This window comes from Octopus bimaculoides, chromosome 1 (genome assembly GCF_001194135.2).
Source record: "Octopus bimaculoides isolate UCB-OBI-ISO-001 chromosome 1, ASM119413v2, whole genome shotgun sequence".
Taxonomy (NCBI): Eukaryota; Metazoa; Mollusca; class Cephalopoda; order Octopoda; family Octopodidae; genus Octopus; species Octopus bimaculoides.
Genome location: NC_068981.1, coordinates 41,304,808 through 41,319,999, shown reverse-complemented (window position 1 = coordinate 41,319,999; position 15,192 = coordinate 41,304,808). Strand labels below are relative to the sequence as shown.

The window sequence follows — 15,192 nt, the reverse complement described above, 5'->3', positions numbered from 1 at the left end:
CTCTCTCTGTCTCTCTCTCTGTCTCTCTCTCTCTTTCTCTCTGTCTCTTTCTCTCTCTCTCTGAAAGTATCTGTCATTACAGTATCGAAATGGTGTACATATACATGTATATATATACATATACATCTCTCTCTCTCTCTCTCTCTTTCTGTCTCTCTCTTTCTGTCTCTCTCTTTCTCTCTTTCTGTCTCTCTCTTTCTCTCTTTCTCTCTCTGTGAAAGTATCTGTCATTACAGTATCGAAGTGTGATTGTTTCAGTTAGTGGAATAGTTTCATTTTTAAAGTGAAAGTATTTGACATGAGTGTTTTTGTTTCACTTTTGACACGTAATACTTAAATAGTGGAAGAGATATTATGTTGCCGTGTGCTCGAACTCTGCAAGAAGTTAAAATTTCTTTTGACTAAAACACAACTGGGACCCTAAATAAGGCATGTGTAAACTTTGAATGAAATTGGTTGCGTAGTTCTCGAGTTTTAGGGATTCACACACACAGACAGACACACATTCTCATTTTTATATATATAGATATATATATTGTGTGTCATAGGAAACTTGCTTCCCAACCACATGGTCTGGGTTCAGTCCCACTATGTGGCACCTTGTGTCTTTTACTAGCTTCAGCCCAGCCAAAGCCTTGTGATTGGATTTGGTACATGGAAATGAAAAATATCTGTTATATATATATATATATTAATGTGTGTGTGTCTGTGTGTCTGTGTTTGTTCCCCACTGTGTTGATGCGTTTACATCCTTGCAACTTAGCATTTTGGCAAAAGAGACCTAAAGAATAAGTATCAGGCTTTAAAAAAAAGTACTGGAGTTGATTAAGCCAACTAAAAATTCAAGGTAGCACCCCAGCATGTCCACAGCCTAATGACTGAAACAAGTAAAATATAAAAGATATATATGTGTGGGTGTGTGTGCACAAGTGCTTTGCATGTGGTGCTGGTACATGTACTTTTTGTGTGGTGGGAGCATGTGATTGAGATATATATATATATATATATATATATAATAATATTAGGGACAAAATCCAAAATTACAGGTAAAAAACTCAATTAAAATCAATTTATAAAAAATTAAAATTAAATTGAGCCTTATAGATAAAGTATATATAAAATATATAGTTTTAGGGAAAATAATCAATTTTCTAGTTGAAACCAGTTCACAGACCTTACCTCATTAATACTTTGGAAAATGATTGAGAGAGAGAGAGAAAGAGACAGAGAGAAAGAGAGAGAGAGACAGAGAGAAAGAGAGAGAGAGACAGAGAGAAAGAGAGAGAGAGACAGAGAGAAAGAGAGAGAGAGACACAGAGAGAGAGATGTATATGTATACATATAGATGTATATGTACACCATTTCGATACTGTAATGACAGATACTTTCAGAGAGAGAGAAAGAGAGAAAGTGATAGTGGATTTTCATCGATGAGTTCTTGAAAATTGGTTATTTTCCCTAAAACTATATATATATATATATATATATATATGCACACATATATTGGGTCATCCCATAAATAATGCGTTTTTTTTTATACTTCTTTTATTTTTCAAAATTAAGATAAACTAAGTTCTTTTTTAATCAAAAATATACTCTCCTTCATATTCTACAATGCTGTTCCAAAATTCATTTGTCCATGACGAAAAATATTCCTCTGGTACTGTTCTGGCCTTGTCTACAGAATTCATATTTTTTTCTGTCCAAATGATTTTGAAGACTGCAGAATAAATGATAATCAGATGGAGCAATGTCCAGTGAATATGGTGGGTGAGGCATCGTTTCCCATTCAAACTGCTCCAGCCTTTGTAATGTCATCCTTACTGCATGTGGCCAAGCATTATCCTGATGGAAGAACACCTTTTGTCTTGAAACCAAAGATGGTTATTTTTCTTCTAGTGTTGACTTAAGCTGCACAAGCTGCTCACAGTAGATCTCCTTTGTTATCATTTGGCTTGGGTTTAAAAGTTCAAAGTGAAGACCTTCTTTAGCCTGCAGTACCAGTGTTTCTCCTTTCCCTACCCAGTGGCTTTGGCCAGTCACCAGTCACTATCCAGTCCAAAAAAAGGTTCATTTGAGAGATGTAACAGCAAAGAAGAGCACACATTCATTTTCTGTACACAATTAAACTTGGAAAGATTGTAAGGAACCCATTGACCCAATTTAATGACTTTTCTAATGAATGACCAAATCCAAGCTTCTCTGCTAGTTCCTCAACAGTTATAATGGGATTTTATTCCACCAGGGTTTGCAGGACACCCTAGTTGAGCTCTACAATCAGCATGGATGATTTGTTTATAGTGATCAAATGTTTAGCTGCACATAAGCTCACTTCTATTAGCATCAAATCAACATTAACTATACAGGTGCATGGTGTGCTATGTGTCAGATGTCAAAGTGATCACAGAACAACTTGAGATGAAGTGTTCTGCTCAAGAACACAATGCACCACCTTGTCCAGGAATTGAACTCATGATCTTGTAATCATGAGTGCAACATCCTAACCACTAGGCTATGCAACTCACGTGTGTGTGTGTGTGTTTGTGGCTCAGATCTATGGTAGAAGCCATTTATTATATAGATATCATACAGAATGATGAAACCTGAAACTATATGGTGGTGAAGCAAACTCTGTAATCACACAGTCATGCATGCACCTGCATATGTGTGTACACATATGCATGTGTGTATGTAAGTTAGAAGCAGCTGTTCTTTTAAACATGTAACTACAAAAACTTAAACATTTTTTTTAGTGCTAACATTTTGTTCATATAATTGCTTGTATTCATATGTTGGTCTTCATATGCATGACTGATTATTCAGTTTCCAGTTGGCTGTCTGGCTTATTAGAGGTGATTAGGTCATTTACCGGCAAATGATTATGTCCTTTACCTATGATTATGTCATTTACCTGCAAATGATTATGTCATTTACCTATGAGTGATTATGTCATTTACCTACAAATGATTACATTATTTACCTATATTGTATCGCACGTGCAACATATGATATAACAGGATAATAATAATGTCTTCGCAAATCGTTCTACTTTAGATACTGGTAATAACCCTCGGCAATACGCAACTCTAGGTTTTACACAATAGGGGTGTTCTACTTTCACACAACAACCTACAAATGATTATGTCATTTACCTGCAAATGATTATATCATTTACGTATGAGTGATTATGTTGTTTACTGGAAAATTATTATGTCATTTACCTACAAGTGATTATGTCATTTACCTACCGCACGTTCAACGTACGATATAACAGGATAATAATAATGTCCTCACAAATCGTTCTACTCTAGACACTGGTAATAACACTGGTAATAACCTCGACAATACGCAACTCTAGGTTTTACACAATAGGGTTGTTCTACTTCCACACAACAACCTACAAATGATTAAGTCATTCACTTGCAAATGATTATGTCATTTACCTGTGTTAATTCCAGAAACCATGATTTCTCATTTTTATACAATGACAGGTACTTGATATGCACAAGGCTATCTCTATAGAGTACTAATGCCTTGGTGTCTTGGAAAAATCAATAGTTTCATGGAAAGAAACAAAAATATAAAGATTTGTTTTGAACAGGCAAAAGGCAAGATATTATTTCCGTGAATGAAGATGGGACTGTTTGACATTCATGCCTTTTGCAAGTACTGAAATAAAATGGTTTCAAAGGAGTTTCAAGGTTACTCTTCAAGTCAATTTACCTTTATATTTATGTTACTTGCCAAATATATGGAACTTTCTTTTAATTAAGCATAAAGTTTTTGTATATACATATAAAAGAGAGAGCTTATGGCATTCAATCATTTTCCAAAGTATTAATGAGGTAAGGTCTGTGAACTGGTTTCAACTAGAAATCAAAGACACATTGCAGTTCACCTTATTTCAGAAGCTTATTACATTGTTCTGTCATATTTTCTGGAGATATATAATATATTTTTAGACTTCGTTTGAAGCAATAAAATACTCACATGTGTAATTCCATAATCAAAGATTGTTGCAAATGTATGCAAATAGTGATCTTTTTCTGTATATTTATAAGCCATTAAGAAAGCTATCATGCTTTCACAGAGAGGCCACCAAAGTTTCATGTTCCATTCTAATTGCATAGGTGAGAGGCCATTTGCGTCTAAAAAGTAGAAAAGACCTCCATTTTCCTTGTCCCAGCCTGTTTGGAATGGTTGTTCAATCAATGACATTAAAGCCGTTTCTTTGAGTGAGTTATTGCTTGTTTGAACTGCATATCTCAAGAGAAACCATCCTGCTTCAATTGTATGACCTGAAGAGAAATTAATCATTCAAAATAAATAAATTAAAATTATATATATTTTTTGAAAACTAGTGAATAAGAGCATAACATTCCATAACCCACTGATTTGAACCAGTAAAAGAGAAAAGCATTATTGAAAACTTGTTTCGTTTTGATTTTCATGGTTTAGAAGAGGAAGGATAGTGTCTATGACCCACTCTAGGATCTCCAAGACTGGTGAGCAGAAGAAACCATGTTTTTATTTGTAATTTGTATGAGGGGTGTTCCCAACACACTTAATGGTATGACAACAGGTAAACAATACTTTCATTTAAATTTTATTGTATTTTTCAACAAATACTTTTATTCTTCAAGTCATTTCCTTGAATTTGCTTTTTGTGATAGAATTTCTTTTTACCATTTATAACTGTCTGTCTTGCTCAATCAACCACTCTTCTGTAGTCAGCTGAAGTTTTTCATCACAGAAGAATAGTATACTCTTAAAATGGTGCTTCAAATTTGAAAACCAGGAAAAATCACAGATGGCAAGTTGTGGAGGAAAAGATTGAGTGAGACAGCTTTTCAAAATTGCATTCACAAATGGCAATGTTTGACATTTGAGTCATGTGAGCTGGTGCATTATCATGAAGAATAAAATACTGAAAGTAATAAAGTAATCAAATAAAGCAACAATTTGATGGGCTTGATTCTCTGATCAACTGACTTGTGTCTGTGAGCAAGGCACTTCACTTTGTATTGGTTCAGTTTACTCAGCTGGAAATTAATACCAGCAACAACCAGGGCAGTCGTGTACTCTCAGTCACTTAAATGTCACAAAAACTGGGATAAGTTCCAACCAAATGGACCCGTAGGATTGAGATAGACTTTAATCTTTTAATTAAGATGTGTAGTATAGCACTGGAAATGGTTATTGTTTTGTACAAGATTGAGTGATGAATGAATTGTATCATCTTGAATATCATTAAGCTATAATTGAGAATGGTGTGTTTACTATTATATTAAATAATGCAGTTATTTGTTTAATATATTATACTGAGTAATGTATGTATTGCACTATAATTACACTTTGTTATGTTAGGTGATTAAAATACCATGTTTTTTGTGTAGCACTATCAAATACTGTCTGGTATAGAACTTTACTTTGTGCTGCTATAGTTTGTGGTAAAACACAGTCAGTGGTATTTTGCATCTTAGATATTTCATTGAAATTACTACCACAGAATGCAGAAGTTCTACAATCATCAGCTAACAAGGGATCTTCAATGAAGTAGTTACCAACTTACTAGAAATAGCTACCAAATATCCTTTAAATTATATCATGCCTTAAGAAAAGAGGAGAGTTACTGGATAATGTAGTCCTGTTAGCACTATACCTAAGGAAAAGATACGATGATCATAGCTAGAATGTTTGTGATTATAAGTGTGTTGGATCATAACTGATCTGGAGCAAAACAATAATATTTAACTCTACTATAACAAAAAAAAAAGTTTGCACATATTTTTAAATGTATCCTAAGAATAGGATCACAAAGTTCTCTTGACTAAGAATATATTCAACCACTACAGTGGTTGAATGATGCAATCATTATATAATGAAAATATGTCTTCAGTTTGAACTATTCCAAAGGCAATAAAGATTAAATATATATGTATTTAAAAAAGACATATTAAGTAATAATAATCAGTTGTAATTTAAGTAATTAAATAACATCCTTTACATTATACTTTCATTGTACACATAAGTGGTCATGAATCTTGTCCTTCAACAACTTATAAATTTGTATTAATCATTGACAGAGGAGAAATTTGTCACTGACCATAAGACTACAGCATTGAGTTGTGTTATTGAACATTCTAGATAAAGTTGCTTAGAAAGCTTCTTCACAATCACTTGAACAGTTCAGTGCAACAGCCACACCTCCCTAAAGAAACTTTTCTATCACACAGCTTTATTTTTAAAATATTTGGACATAAACACCCACTGGAAGAACAAGTAAATTATGGTAAGAAAGACTTCCTTTATATAATCTGTTCTGTTATATGTAGCAACTAAGATTAAGGGCTGTCAAGAATATAATGTTTAATCAATAGAAGTCATGTAACATATATAGTAAAATTTCTAACTATTCATAGACAGAAGGAAAACATTTTACAATAACTAAGGAACATATTTTTCTTACCAGGGTTCATTAATCGGCCCGCACTTCCAGGTAACTCTTCTCCTTCCAATGATATATTTTCCAGCACAACGAATCCTTGCCTCTATTAAAACATTTTTAAAAAAATGATTTATGTTAATTCATAACTGAACCTGTTAATGTCATTTCAGCATGGGACCATTTTGATGTCATATTTTACATGGGATTAAAATCCAAGTTGGTAGGTATGCTGTAATCTATGGACTTACCTTATACGTTTAACTGCATTAATCTCTTTAAATCTTTTCTATCACATAAGAAATAATATATTGGCATTTTTGGCCATTTAAGTAATTAGCTAAATTTTCAGAATCTTTTCAAATTATTCATATCAGAACATTTTAAAAACAAAGAGCAAATGGAAAAATGATGTCAGGGGATGAGAGTAAATGAAGTTCATGAATCAATAAATTATGGCTCAAATATTGATAATGGAGAAGTTGCAGACACAACAGATGGTAAGACTAGATTCTAAGCAATATCCAACTTGATACTTTACATTTCTGAATTCAATTCTTGCCAAAACTGACTTCAAATTTCATTCTTTTTAGGTCAATAAAATAACTTGTGTGGTCCAAGTCACATAACTTAACTTACACTTCTTGAAAAATCAAGACCTAGGAGCTTAGTTAAAAATAATTTTTTCCATATAATTCATTATTGTGAATTTCAGAGTTTACTTTAGCTGATTTTGTCTGTGTATAATAGTTTCAATTCACTTAACATTCATTAGTAGTTGTTACAGACAACTCAACTGAGAACTAGGACTCAGTATAGCAGATACACCAGAGTTATCCTTCACCATCAGTTATATCTGACCTAGCAGAAGCAGCTGCTTTTAAATTACATTGTAATACTATTCTGTATGTTTGCAGACTTGAATGGGATTTATCATGAAGCCACTAGTGTTGAATTCTCAAGAGAAGTTCTACAGCATAGTGGTCCATTGGAATTGAGGTCTATATGTACAATCTGGAATAACATATTGTCCTTTGAGAAGTAGTTATGATGGAAATTATATGTTAGTTATGATGGAAATTATATGTTAGTTATGATGGAAATTATATGTTAGTTATGATGGAAATTATATGTTAGTTATGATGGAAATTATATGTTAGTTATGATGGAAATTATATGAATAACTCTCATTTCACAATTGAGTAGTTTAGGTGATCCCCCCAAGCGAGAATCATACTTCTAGACCAATGAGCCACTTTATACAAAATATACGCTCACGTTTACATCAAGATCTGAGGAAGCAAACTATGCTAACATGAAAAAACGGATGTAGAATTGCTAAACAAAGAAAAATAATCATTCCAAACAATATCAAATGTTCTAAATTTTTATTATTTGTTTTTAAAACAAATAAATATTTTTACCTGAATATGTTTCAGAATTTCAAGAGAGCAGCGCTCAGAAAGTTTACTATAAGTGCCATCTGAATCCAAATCAACAGTGATTAACTGATCAGCCAAACAGAGAAGCATCATTGGCACGGCAAGTGTCTTAACTTCGCCACTACTTTTAAGAAGAGAACAACCCAGGTCTGTAGAATCTTCATAGGTCCAATAGAGAATTTTCACCATCATTTCCAAAGCTTCATTCTAAAAGAAAGAAGTATTTGTTTTACATATAAGTTAATTAAAATATATGGGAAATGAGATACATACAATAATCTAAAAGGATTTTATTTTGATAAGTTTTGGCAGGATCCAAATATAAAACTGGTTTGGGTTAGTGTGTAGCTATGAGTAGAAATTCAGTAGAACAAATAAGGTGTTGAACTAACAGTCAACTGGTAACTGTTGTGCATTTTGTCAAGGTTATGTGCAATGTATATAAGCAAGAAACTCAGTTTTTATTGAATCAGATGTAAATAGGTTGTTGTTACTGTTGTTGTTGTTGTTATTTAACCCCAGGTCAGAGACATATGATCAAATGTTTTTCTTTGATCATTGCTCTAATCATATGACCATTCAGCTTTTTTAAGAATATGTAGAACTATATTATCTAATGTGTCGTTTCCTTGTTTATGAAAGTGGCATGTGAACTGAGGAAAATTTATCCACTATTTCTTTTTGCTGGTCAAGTAGCCATGTAAAAACAAGCACTACTCAATGTAGTAGGGTTGTTAAAAATTGAGAGACAGTGATTTTGTAGAAAGCATTGTGTGAAAATGTTGATAATGACAAAATGTTTGGTAGTTAAAAATGTCAAAACTGAATCTTCCTTAGAACCGATTAAACACATGTTAACTGCCAAACCAGAACAAAATATATAGGTGGTGCATGAAGCAGTGTGGTAAATAAACAAACTTTAGATTAGTTCAAGTATATCTGGGACATATATGATCTGTAAAGAGGAATTTTCGCTGCAGTTTGCAATGGATAAAAATTCTCCCTTTAGGTAAAAGGGGTTAAAAACACCAGTCAGTTTAGACCATTCCCTATGAGCTTCTTTTGAGCTTCTTTACTCTCTTCAGTACCAGATACCAAGTGAGGCAACTCTAAACTGCCTAGAAGGCTTAGCTTTCTCATAAGAAACCAGTAAATATTATTTGCTGATTGTGCATATCAGCTGTCAATTGAAACTCTGTTTCCACATGTCCTGAACATACAGGAGACAGCAAAATGACTCCTTTGAGGAAAATTTGACAGCAGTTAGGCAACCATGTTGTAATAATGATAGATGAGACAAGAAAAATTTTAGCAAATGAGCGAGCTTGACAACAAGAGTTCCAAAATTGTATTAACTGAATTATTTACCTTATATGTTTCAATCTTACTGGCTCGGTACACTTCAGACATCCCTAGTACATAGAAACATTCACTAAAGATATTTCTCTGAATTTTAATATGTTTACCCTCTGCTGTCATTGAGAAGGCACATCTTTTTGTATCTGGGTCCTTGATATGCTTCCGTATAAATTCTGCTCCTAAAGAGAAGGAGAAAACATTTGATTAGAAACAACAATTGTTACCATTACCTCTTACTTGCTTCCTATGAGTGGTACAACGGCAAATGTTAGAAATCCCAGAGACAATACTGTTAATACTAACATTACCACTAGGAACACCACAATCCAGGGCCAGTAAGATATTCAATGCTCTAGGTCAGTCTTATAATGTACACCCTACTTTTAATTCTCTAATGTATGCCCGTTTCTTTTAACCTTACAATGTGCAACCCTTTCTCCAAGTCGTACAATATGCAGTATTTAACAAATGTTCCATCCAGGTGGGGACCCTATACGTCAATGAAACTGGGAAACCAGCCCTTATGTGCCAGGCATGGCTCAAGAAGGAACAAACAACAACAATAACATCACTCAGAAAGCAAAACAAATGAGTTCGTATGAAAAGTGTTGGTGATAGAGTTTTGTGGTTATTGATCGTGTGAACACATCTCATTACTGCTATATTTTTATTTTATTTTAGGGGAGTGAAAAGCAAAAATGAATAAAAAAAATACCTAACTATTATAAATGTGGGTGTAAGATTGTGTGGTGTTGTTGTTGCTTCAGAAACATTCCTACAGTGCCATCCCGTTGGTTTTGAGGTTTTTTTCTAGTTATATTATACCATGGTTTACATTATCCAATGTGTACTTCCTATTTTTAAGACACTAAGTTGTGATTTGAAGATTTGGCTGCTGTTTCCAGCAGTTCAGGCGACCATATAGAGACTCCGTCATTAACTTGTGGTGTATATGTATGTGCGTGTGTGTGTGTGTGTGTGTGTGTGTTTTTGTGCATATGTGTGTGTGCACGTGTGTGTGTTTGTGCATGTGTGTGTGCACATGTGTGCACATGTGTGTATGTGTGCACGTGTACGTGCATGTGTCCGTGTGTGTGTGTGTGTGTGTACGCACACATGAGATAGAGTACTCACAAATTATCTGCTAAAGATAGTTTGAAGTATTTTCTTTGATAAGTCTATTGTCCTATAATTTGTCGAACTGTCACACTCACCTATAAATCTTTGATTCTTTTCCTTTTTATCTAAACTGTTCTTTTATTTTTTTGTTTTATCAAACCTATTAAATATTTTCTAAGTGAAACAGTATTAAATTTATTAACAAATTTTTGGTTCCAACCAGTTTGAGACCATCCTTTGATTCTATGAGACAAACCTATTTGTCTTAGAGTTTCCATATATAATATTTAACTCTATTACTGTGAAAGGCATTGACAAATTACCTTTCCTCTTGATAAACGAATTAGGCCTTTGGAGGATGTAAGAAGGATTGAAATCCTCATAACTTGGTCGTCATCATCATCATCATTGTTGTTGTTGTTCTTCTTCTTCTTCATCATCATCATCATCAATGTCATTGTCATCATCATCGTCATCTCCATTATCATCATTACTGTTGTCATCATCATCATCACCATCATTCAATGTTCACTTATATATAACAGGCTTCTGCTTTTTGATTTACCAAATTTTCTCGCAAGGCTTAGGTTGGCCTGAGGCTATTGTAGAAGACACTTGTCTAAATTTCCATGCACTATGACTGAGTGAACTTGAGACCACAAGCTTCTCAACTGCACAGCCATGTCTGCACCTATTCAGCCATGCCTGAGTAACGCAGCTATACCTGTGCCTGATCGTATATTCTTACCAACTTGAATATTCCCAGTTGAGGCATTTTCCCTCTACTTATGTACAATCATGGTTGTATAATTAAAAGGCCTCTTCTTAGTTACCCAACTTTGTATTCTTGGGTTCATTTTCACTGTGTGAGGGCCTTGAGTAAATGTCTTTTTCCATATCTTCATGAATAAAATCTGGAAAATGGAAACTGTGTGGAGACTGTTTTCTGTATGTGTGTGTGTGTGTGTGTGTGTGTGTGTGTGCAAGTGTGCATGCATGGATGCGTGCGTACATGCATGCATGTGTGTGTGTATGTGTGTGTGTGTGTGCATATCAGAGGAGGATATAAACATTGGCAAAAAAATTACTGAGAAAAAAAAAAGGTGTCAAACAAAAATACTTTGTGGTATTTATTCCATCTGCAATATACAAACACTCACTATCAGAAATACAGTGAACCATTGATGGTTTATTGGACACCTATAACAAAATGTATGATACATATGAAAAATGTAATACATACAAAGGATTAGCTACATGCAGTGTTCCGTACATTTGTTGATTATTTCATTATATCATAGGTATGAAATTGGTTTACCTTTGATTGCTGCATTATATATGTCTTCACGATGAAATCGTTCAAATTCATTGTAAAGCTTTGCATAAGTCCAGACCTAAAAGGAAAATTCAAAAGAATTATTTAAATGAATGATCCAATATAAACAATGCAAATGTCTAACAAAAATATGGATTTCAAAGTTCCACATCATAAAATAATAAGTAAATTACACAAACTGACAAAGAGCTTCTGTATGGTTGCTCAGACCAGTTATGGGTAAGAAAGATTTTACCTGTCTTCCTTGTAGCCATCCATATTTTATTGTATCATAGATTGAACCATCTCTTCCTAAGCATGTAAAGAATCCTCTGCAAAGTTGAAGAAAACACCATAAATTTTCAGTATATCGTAATGGCAAGTTCTTGGTAGAGCAAGTCTATAACTAATTTTTAAAATCTATGTTGCATCAGTTGGAATACTATACATCATCTGATTAATACCCTTGAAGAAAACAGTCAGAATTATAAAAAAAAAATTAGTTTCTTCTATCCAAATCAATGGCTTCATACCTTAACATGTCTTCAAGCAAATGGCTGAAACTAGTAAGAGTGAGAGATCATCAAAGCAAAATGCTTATGAAAATAGGGTGCTGGACTAATAACAATATGGTAATTGGTTCAGATATTGCAGCAAGATTTTGAGGTTCATCCTTTAGCATTTAAACTAGTTATATCTGGCCCAAATATTTTACCTGCTATATGTTCAAACTGATTAGATCTGGCCTCTCACACCTACCTGATAATGTCTTTCTTAAAATAAACAATTGCTTCATCAAAATCTCATAGTTACAATATAATGCATGATTTATTCAAAACAGTGTGAATAAATAAGCAATTACATTTAACAGAATGGTCTGAATGTTAAAGGGTTCTACCATTTGCAAAGCACATAAATCTGTTTATTCCACTTTGGTTGGTTGATAAGAATCAGATATCCACTGATTGATTAGCAGGAAAAAAGGCATCTAGCTCTACAAATTATGCTAGCCTACAGAAATTCACTTTAGTTACTTGCAACTCTTTCTGACGCTATTTTAGCATCGTAAGTGAATGGCTTTGACAGTTAAATATTGTGGTGGTGGTGGTGGTGGTGGTGGTGGTGGTGGTGGTGGTGGTGGGGACTAATAATATAGTATTTGTGACACTTGTAGCTTCTATGATAATGGCAAGTAAACAATAAGCTGTGATGATCATGGTTGTTTGTAACAGTCATAAGTTGATGGTAACAGAAAGAATTTTAGTACTCAATGTTCTAGTGTGAGTAGTAGGAACTGAGACTAAAAGTACATCTTCATAAATAAGCAGGAGTACTTTGAGCCAACAAAAGAGCCTAACCATCATTACAAGATATGAAAGAAATTGCAGCCAAATATCCTTCAAATCATTTTAACTATCTTAAAAATGAAAGGACATATTAAATAAGGCTGTTGTCCAAGCTAAAATATTCCTGAAAAAAGAAGATGGGATGGTCATGACTGGGATATCTTTTAACATACATCTGCTCAATCAGGGCTGACTAAAGATTAAATAAGTACAAAATTCAGGAGTATCAGGAAACATAAATATTTTAAAATTTGATATGTGAGATATCAAAAGTCAAAACTTACCCATTATTTTCGTCATGTGAATGCTTTAACCAAAATGCTATACATCTGTCAAGTTCAGAGGAAACTTTAGCAACCATTTCAGGAATTCTATCTTGTATATTCTCCATTGATTGAAAAGTTGAAACTGAAATATACATACATACATACGTACATACATACATACATACATACATGCATGTATGTATGTATGTATATGTGCACATTTGTATGTTTTGTTTTATGTATGTATTCTTATGTATATAGTTGCATATATAGACATGCTCATATATATCTAAATGATAAACTTCTGGAAAATTTTATAGATTTTTACAGTTCCAGTGATGGATTGGATCTGTAGTCTTTGAATTAGCTTTCTCCTTTCTGATTTTGAGATGCCTAATTTCTCAAGATTGATATTTAGGCAGTGTGTTACATATCCCAGAGTCCAGTAATTACAGGTATAAACCTAAACCTGTAAGCTGGATAGAGAAACTGCAGATTTCTCAATAATTCAGCATAGGTATTATCTTTTTCACTGATCTTCAGCTTTATGCTAACATCCACTAGGCAGCTAATTTCCACAACAGTATTGGTGCAGCCTCCTGGTTTGCCAGTTCTCAGTCAAACCATCCAACCCATGCCAGCGGATATTAAACAACAACGATGGTGATGATATGTAGTTAAAAGAAGAAAAGAAAATGGAGATAAGGAAGTTAACAATTATTCATTATTAACAAATTGGTCATCTCTGCTTCTTACAGCCGTTTCAATTAATACTCAATAATTTAATTACAAATTTGTACATTAAATTTGCATTTATGTGACATGAGCATAACTTCATCAGAAGCAAAAAATGATGTACTTTGAGATGTTGTATGTGGACCTAACAATTCATTTCAGCAGTCTGCTCTCTTCTCAGCCAGGCGTAACCTGCACTTCCTGCTACTATTGAAGTAAGGTTTGCATTTCTCCAGGATCTTCCACTTTGTTGTACTCTGTGGTGCTTTCTTTCAAAGACCACATGTGCTTGGCTAGGGTTGTATGTATATGTAATCTGGTGTTGGGTTTGCTCTCAAGAATTCATTAGTACCACACGTGCTTGACTAGGGTTGTATGTATATGTAATCTGGTGTCGGGTTTGCTCTCAAGAGCAAAAGGGGTGCAAGAAGCAGCTGATAGAAATTATGCCAAGGGTTTGTACTCTTATGTTAAGGAGGCCTAATATCTTCTTCAGTAGCTCCAGTGAGAACCGCAAATAGAAATTTGCTTTTGATTGACACCTCTTCTATTCATAAGCGCTGGGTAGACCATTTTTCTGCACTTTTGAATAGACCATCATCCATTGACATGCAGAAACACACATCCTAATGCTTTGTGCTAATTTTTAATTTCATACATATATATATGTTGGATGTGCAACATCAGTGTGCATGTATGACAAAGTGCAAACGCATTGAAAGAAAAGATGAGCATAAGAGGAATCAAATGCAGCATGCAAGAGAGAAGACTACATTGGTTTGTACAAGTGATGTGTATAAATGAAGACAGGGGTATGAAGAAATGTTGATCACTGAAAGTGAAGGATACCTGCAGAATAGGGAGACCCAGGAAGACATAGGATGAAGTGGTAAAGACTGATCCCAGGATGTTGGGCATTACAGAGAAAATGACAATGGGCAGAAATGTCTGGCGATATAAGATTCTTGAGAAGACCCAGCCACGTCAGCAAAACTGAGTTCTAGAAGCATTTTGTGCTCCCCCTACATGTAACAAGAAACCTTTTTACACACCCTGCCCTAACAAACCAAACTACATCTCTTCCCTTCCACACATCTACTCTTTCATGCACTATACTTATCTCTCATTTCCCAATCTTGCCCTCATGGCCCTGTTCACTGTATCA

General features: G+C 34.0%; 1 protein-coding gene across 1 annotated transcript in view; it reads right to left on the bottom strand.

The window, feature by feature from the left end:
* The window catches only part of LOC106878928 (N-acylglucosamine 2-epimerase), a 28,739-nt gene that overhangs the window by 4,060 nt on the left and 9,487 nt on the right, over positions 1–15,192 (bottom strand). The window contains exons 2-8 of the mRNA XM_014928291.2: positions 13,311–13,434; positions 11,937–12,012; positions 11,684–11,759; positions 9,256–9,425; positions 7,870–8,094; positions 6,470–6,551; positions 3,991–4,298 (exon numbers count right to left, since the gene is read on the bottom strand). Of these exons, the coding sequence (XP_014783777.1) occupies positions 3,991–4,298; positions 6,470–6,551; positions 7,870–8,094; positions 9,256–9,425; positions 11,684–11,759; positions 11,937–12,012; positions 13,311–13,417 (1,044 nt within the window). The 5' untranslated portion in view covers positions 13,418–13,434. The remainder of the gene's footprint in view (positions 1–3,990; positions 4,299–6,469; positions 6,552–7,869; positions 8,095–9,255; positions 9,426–11,683; positions 11,760–11,936; positions 12,013–13,310; positions 13,435–15,192) is intronic.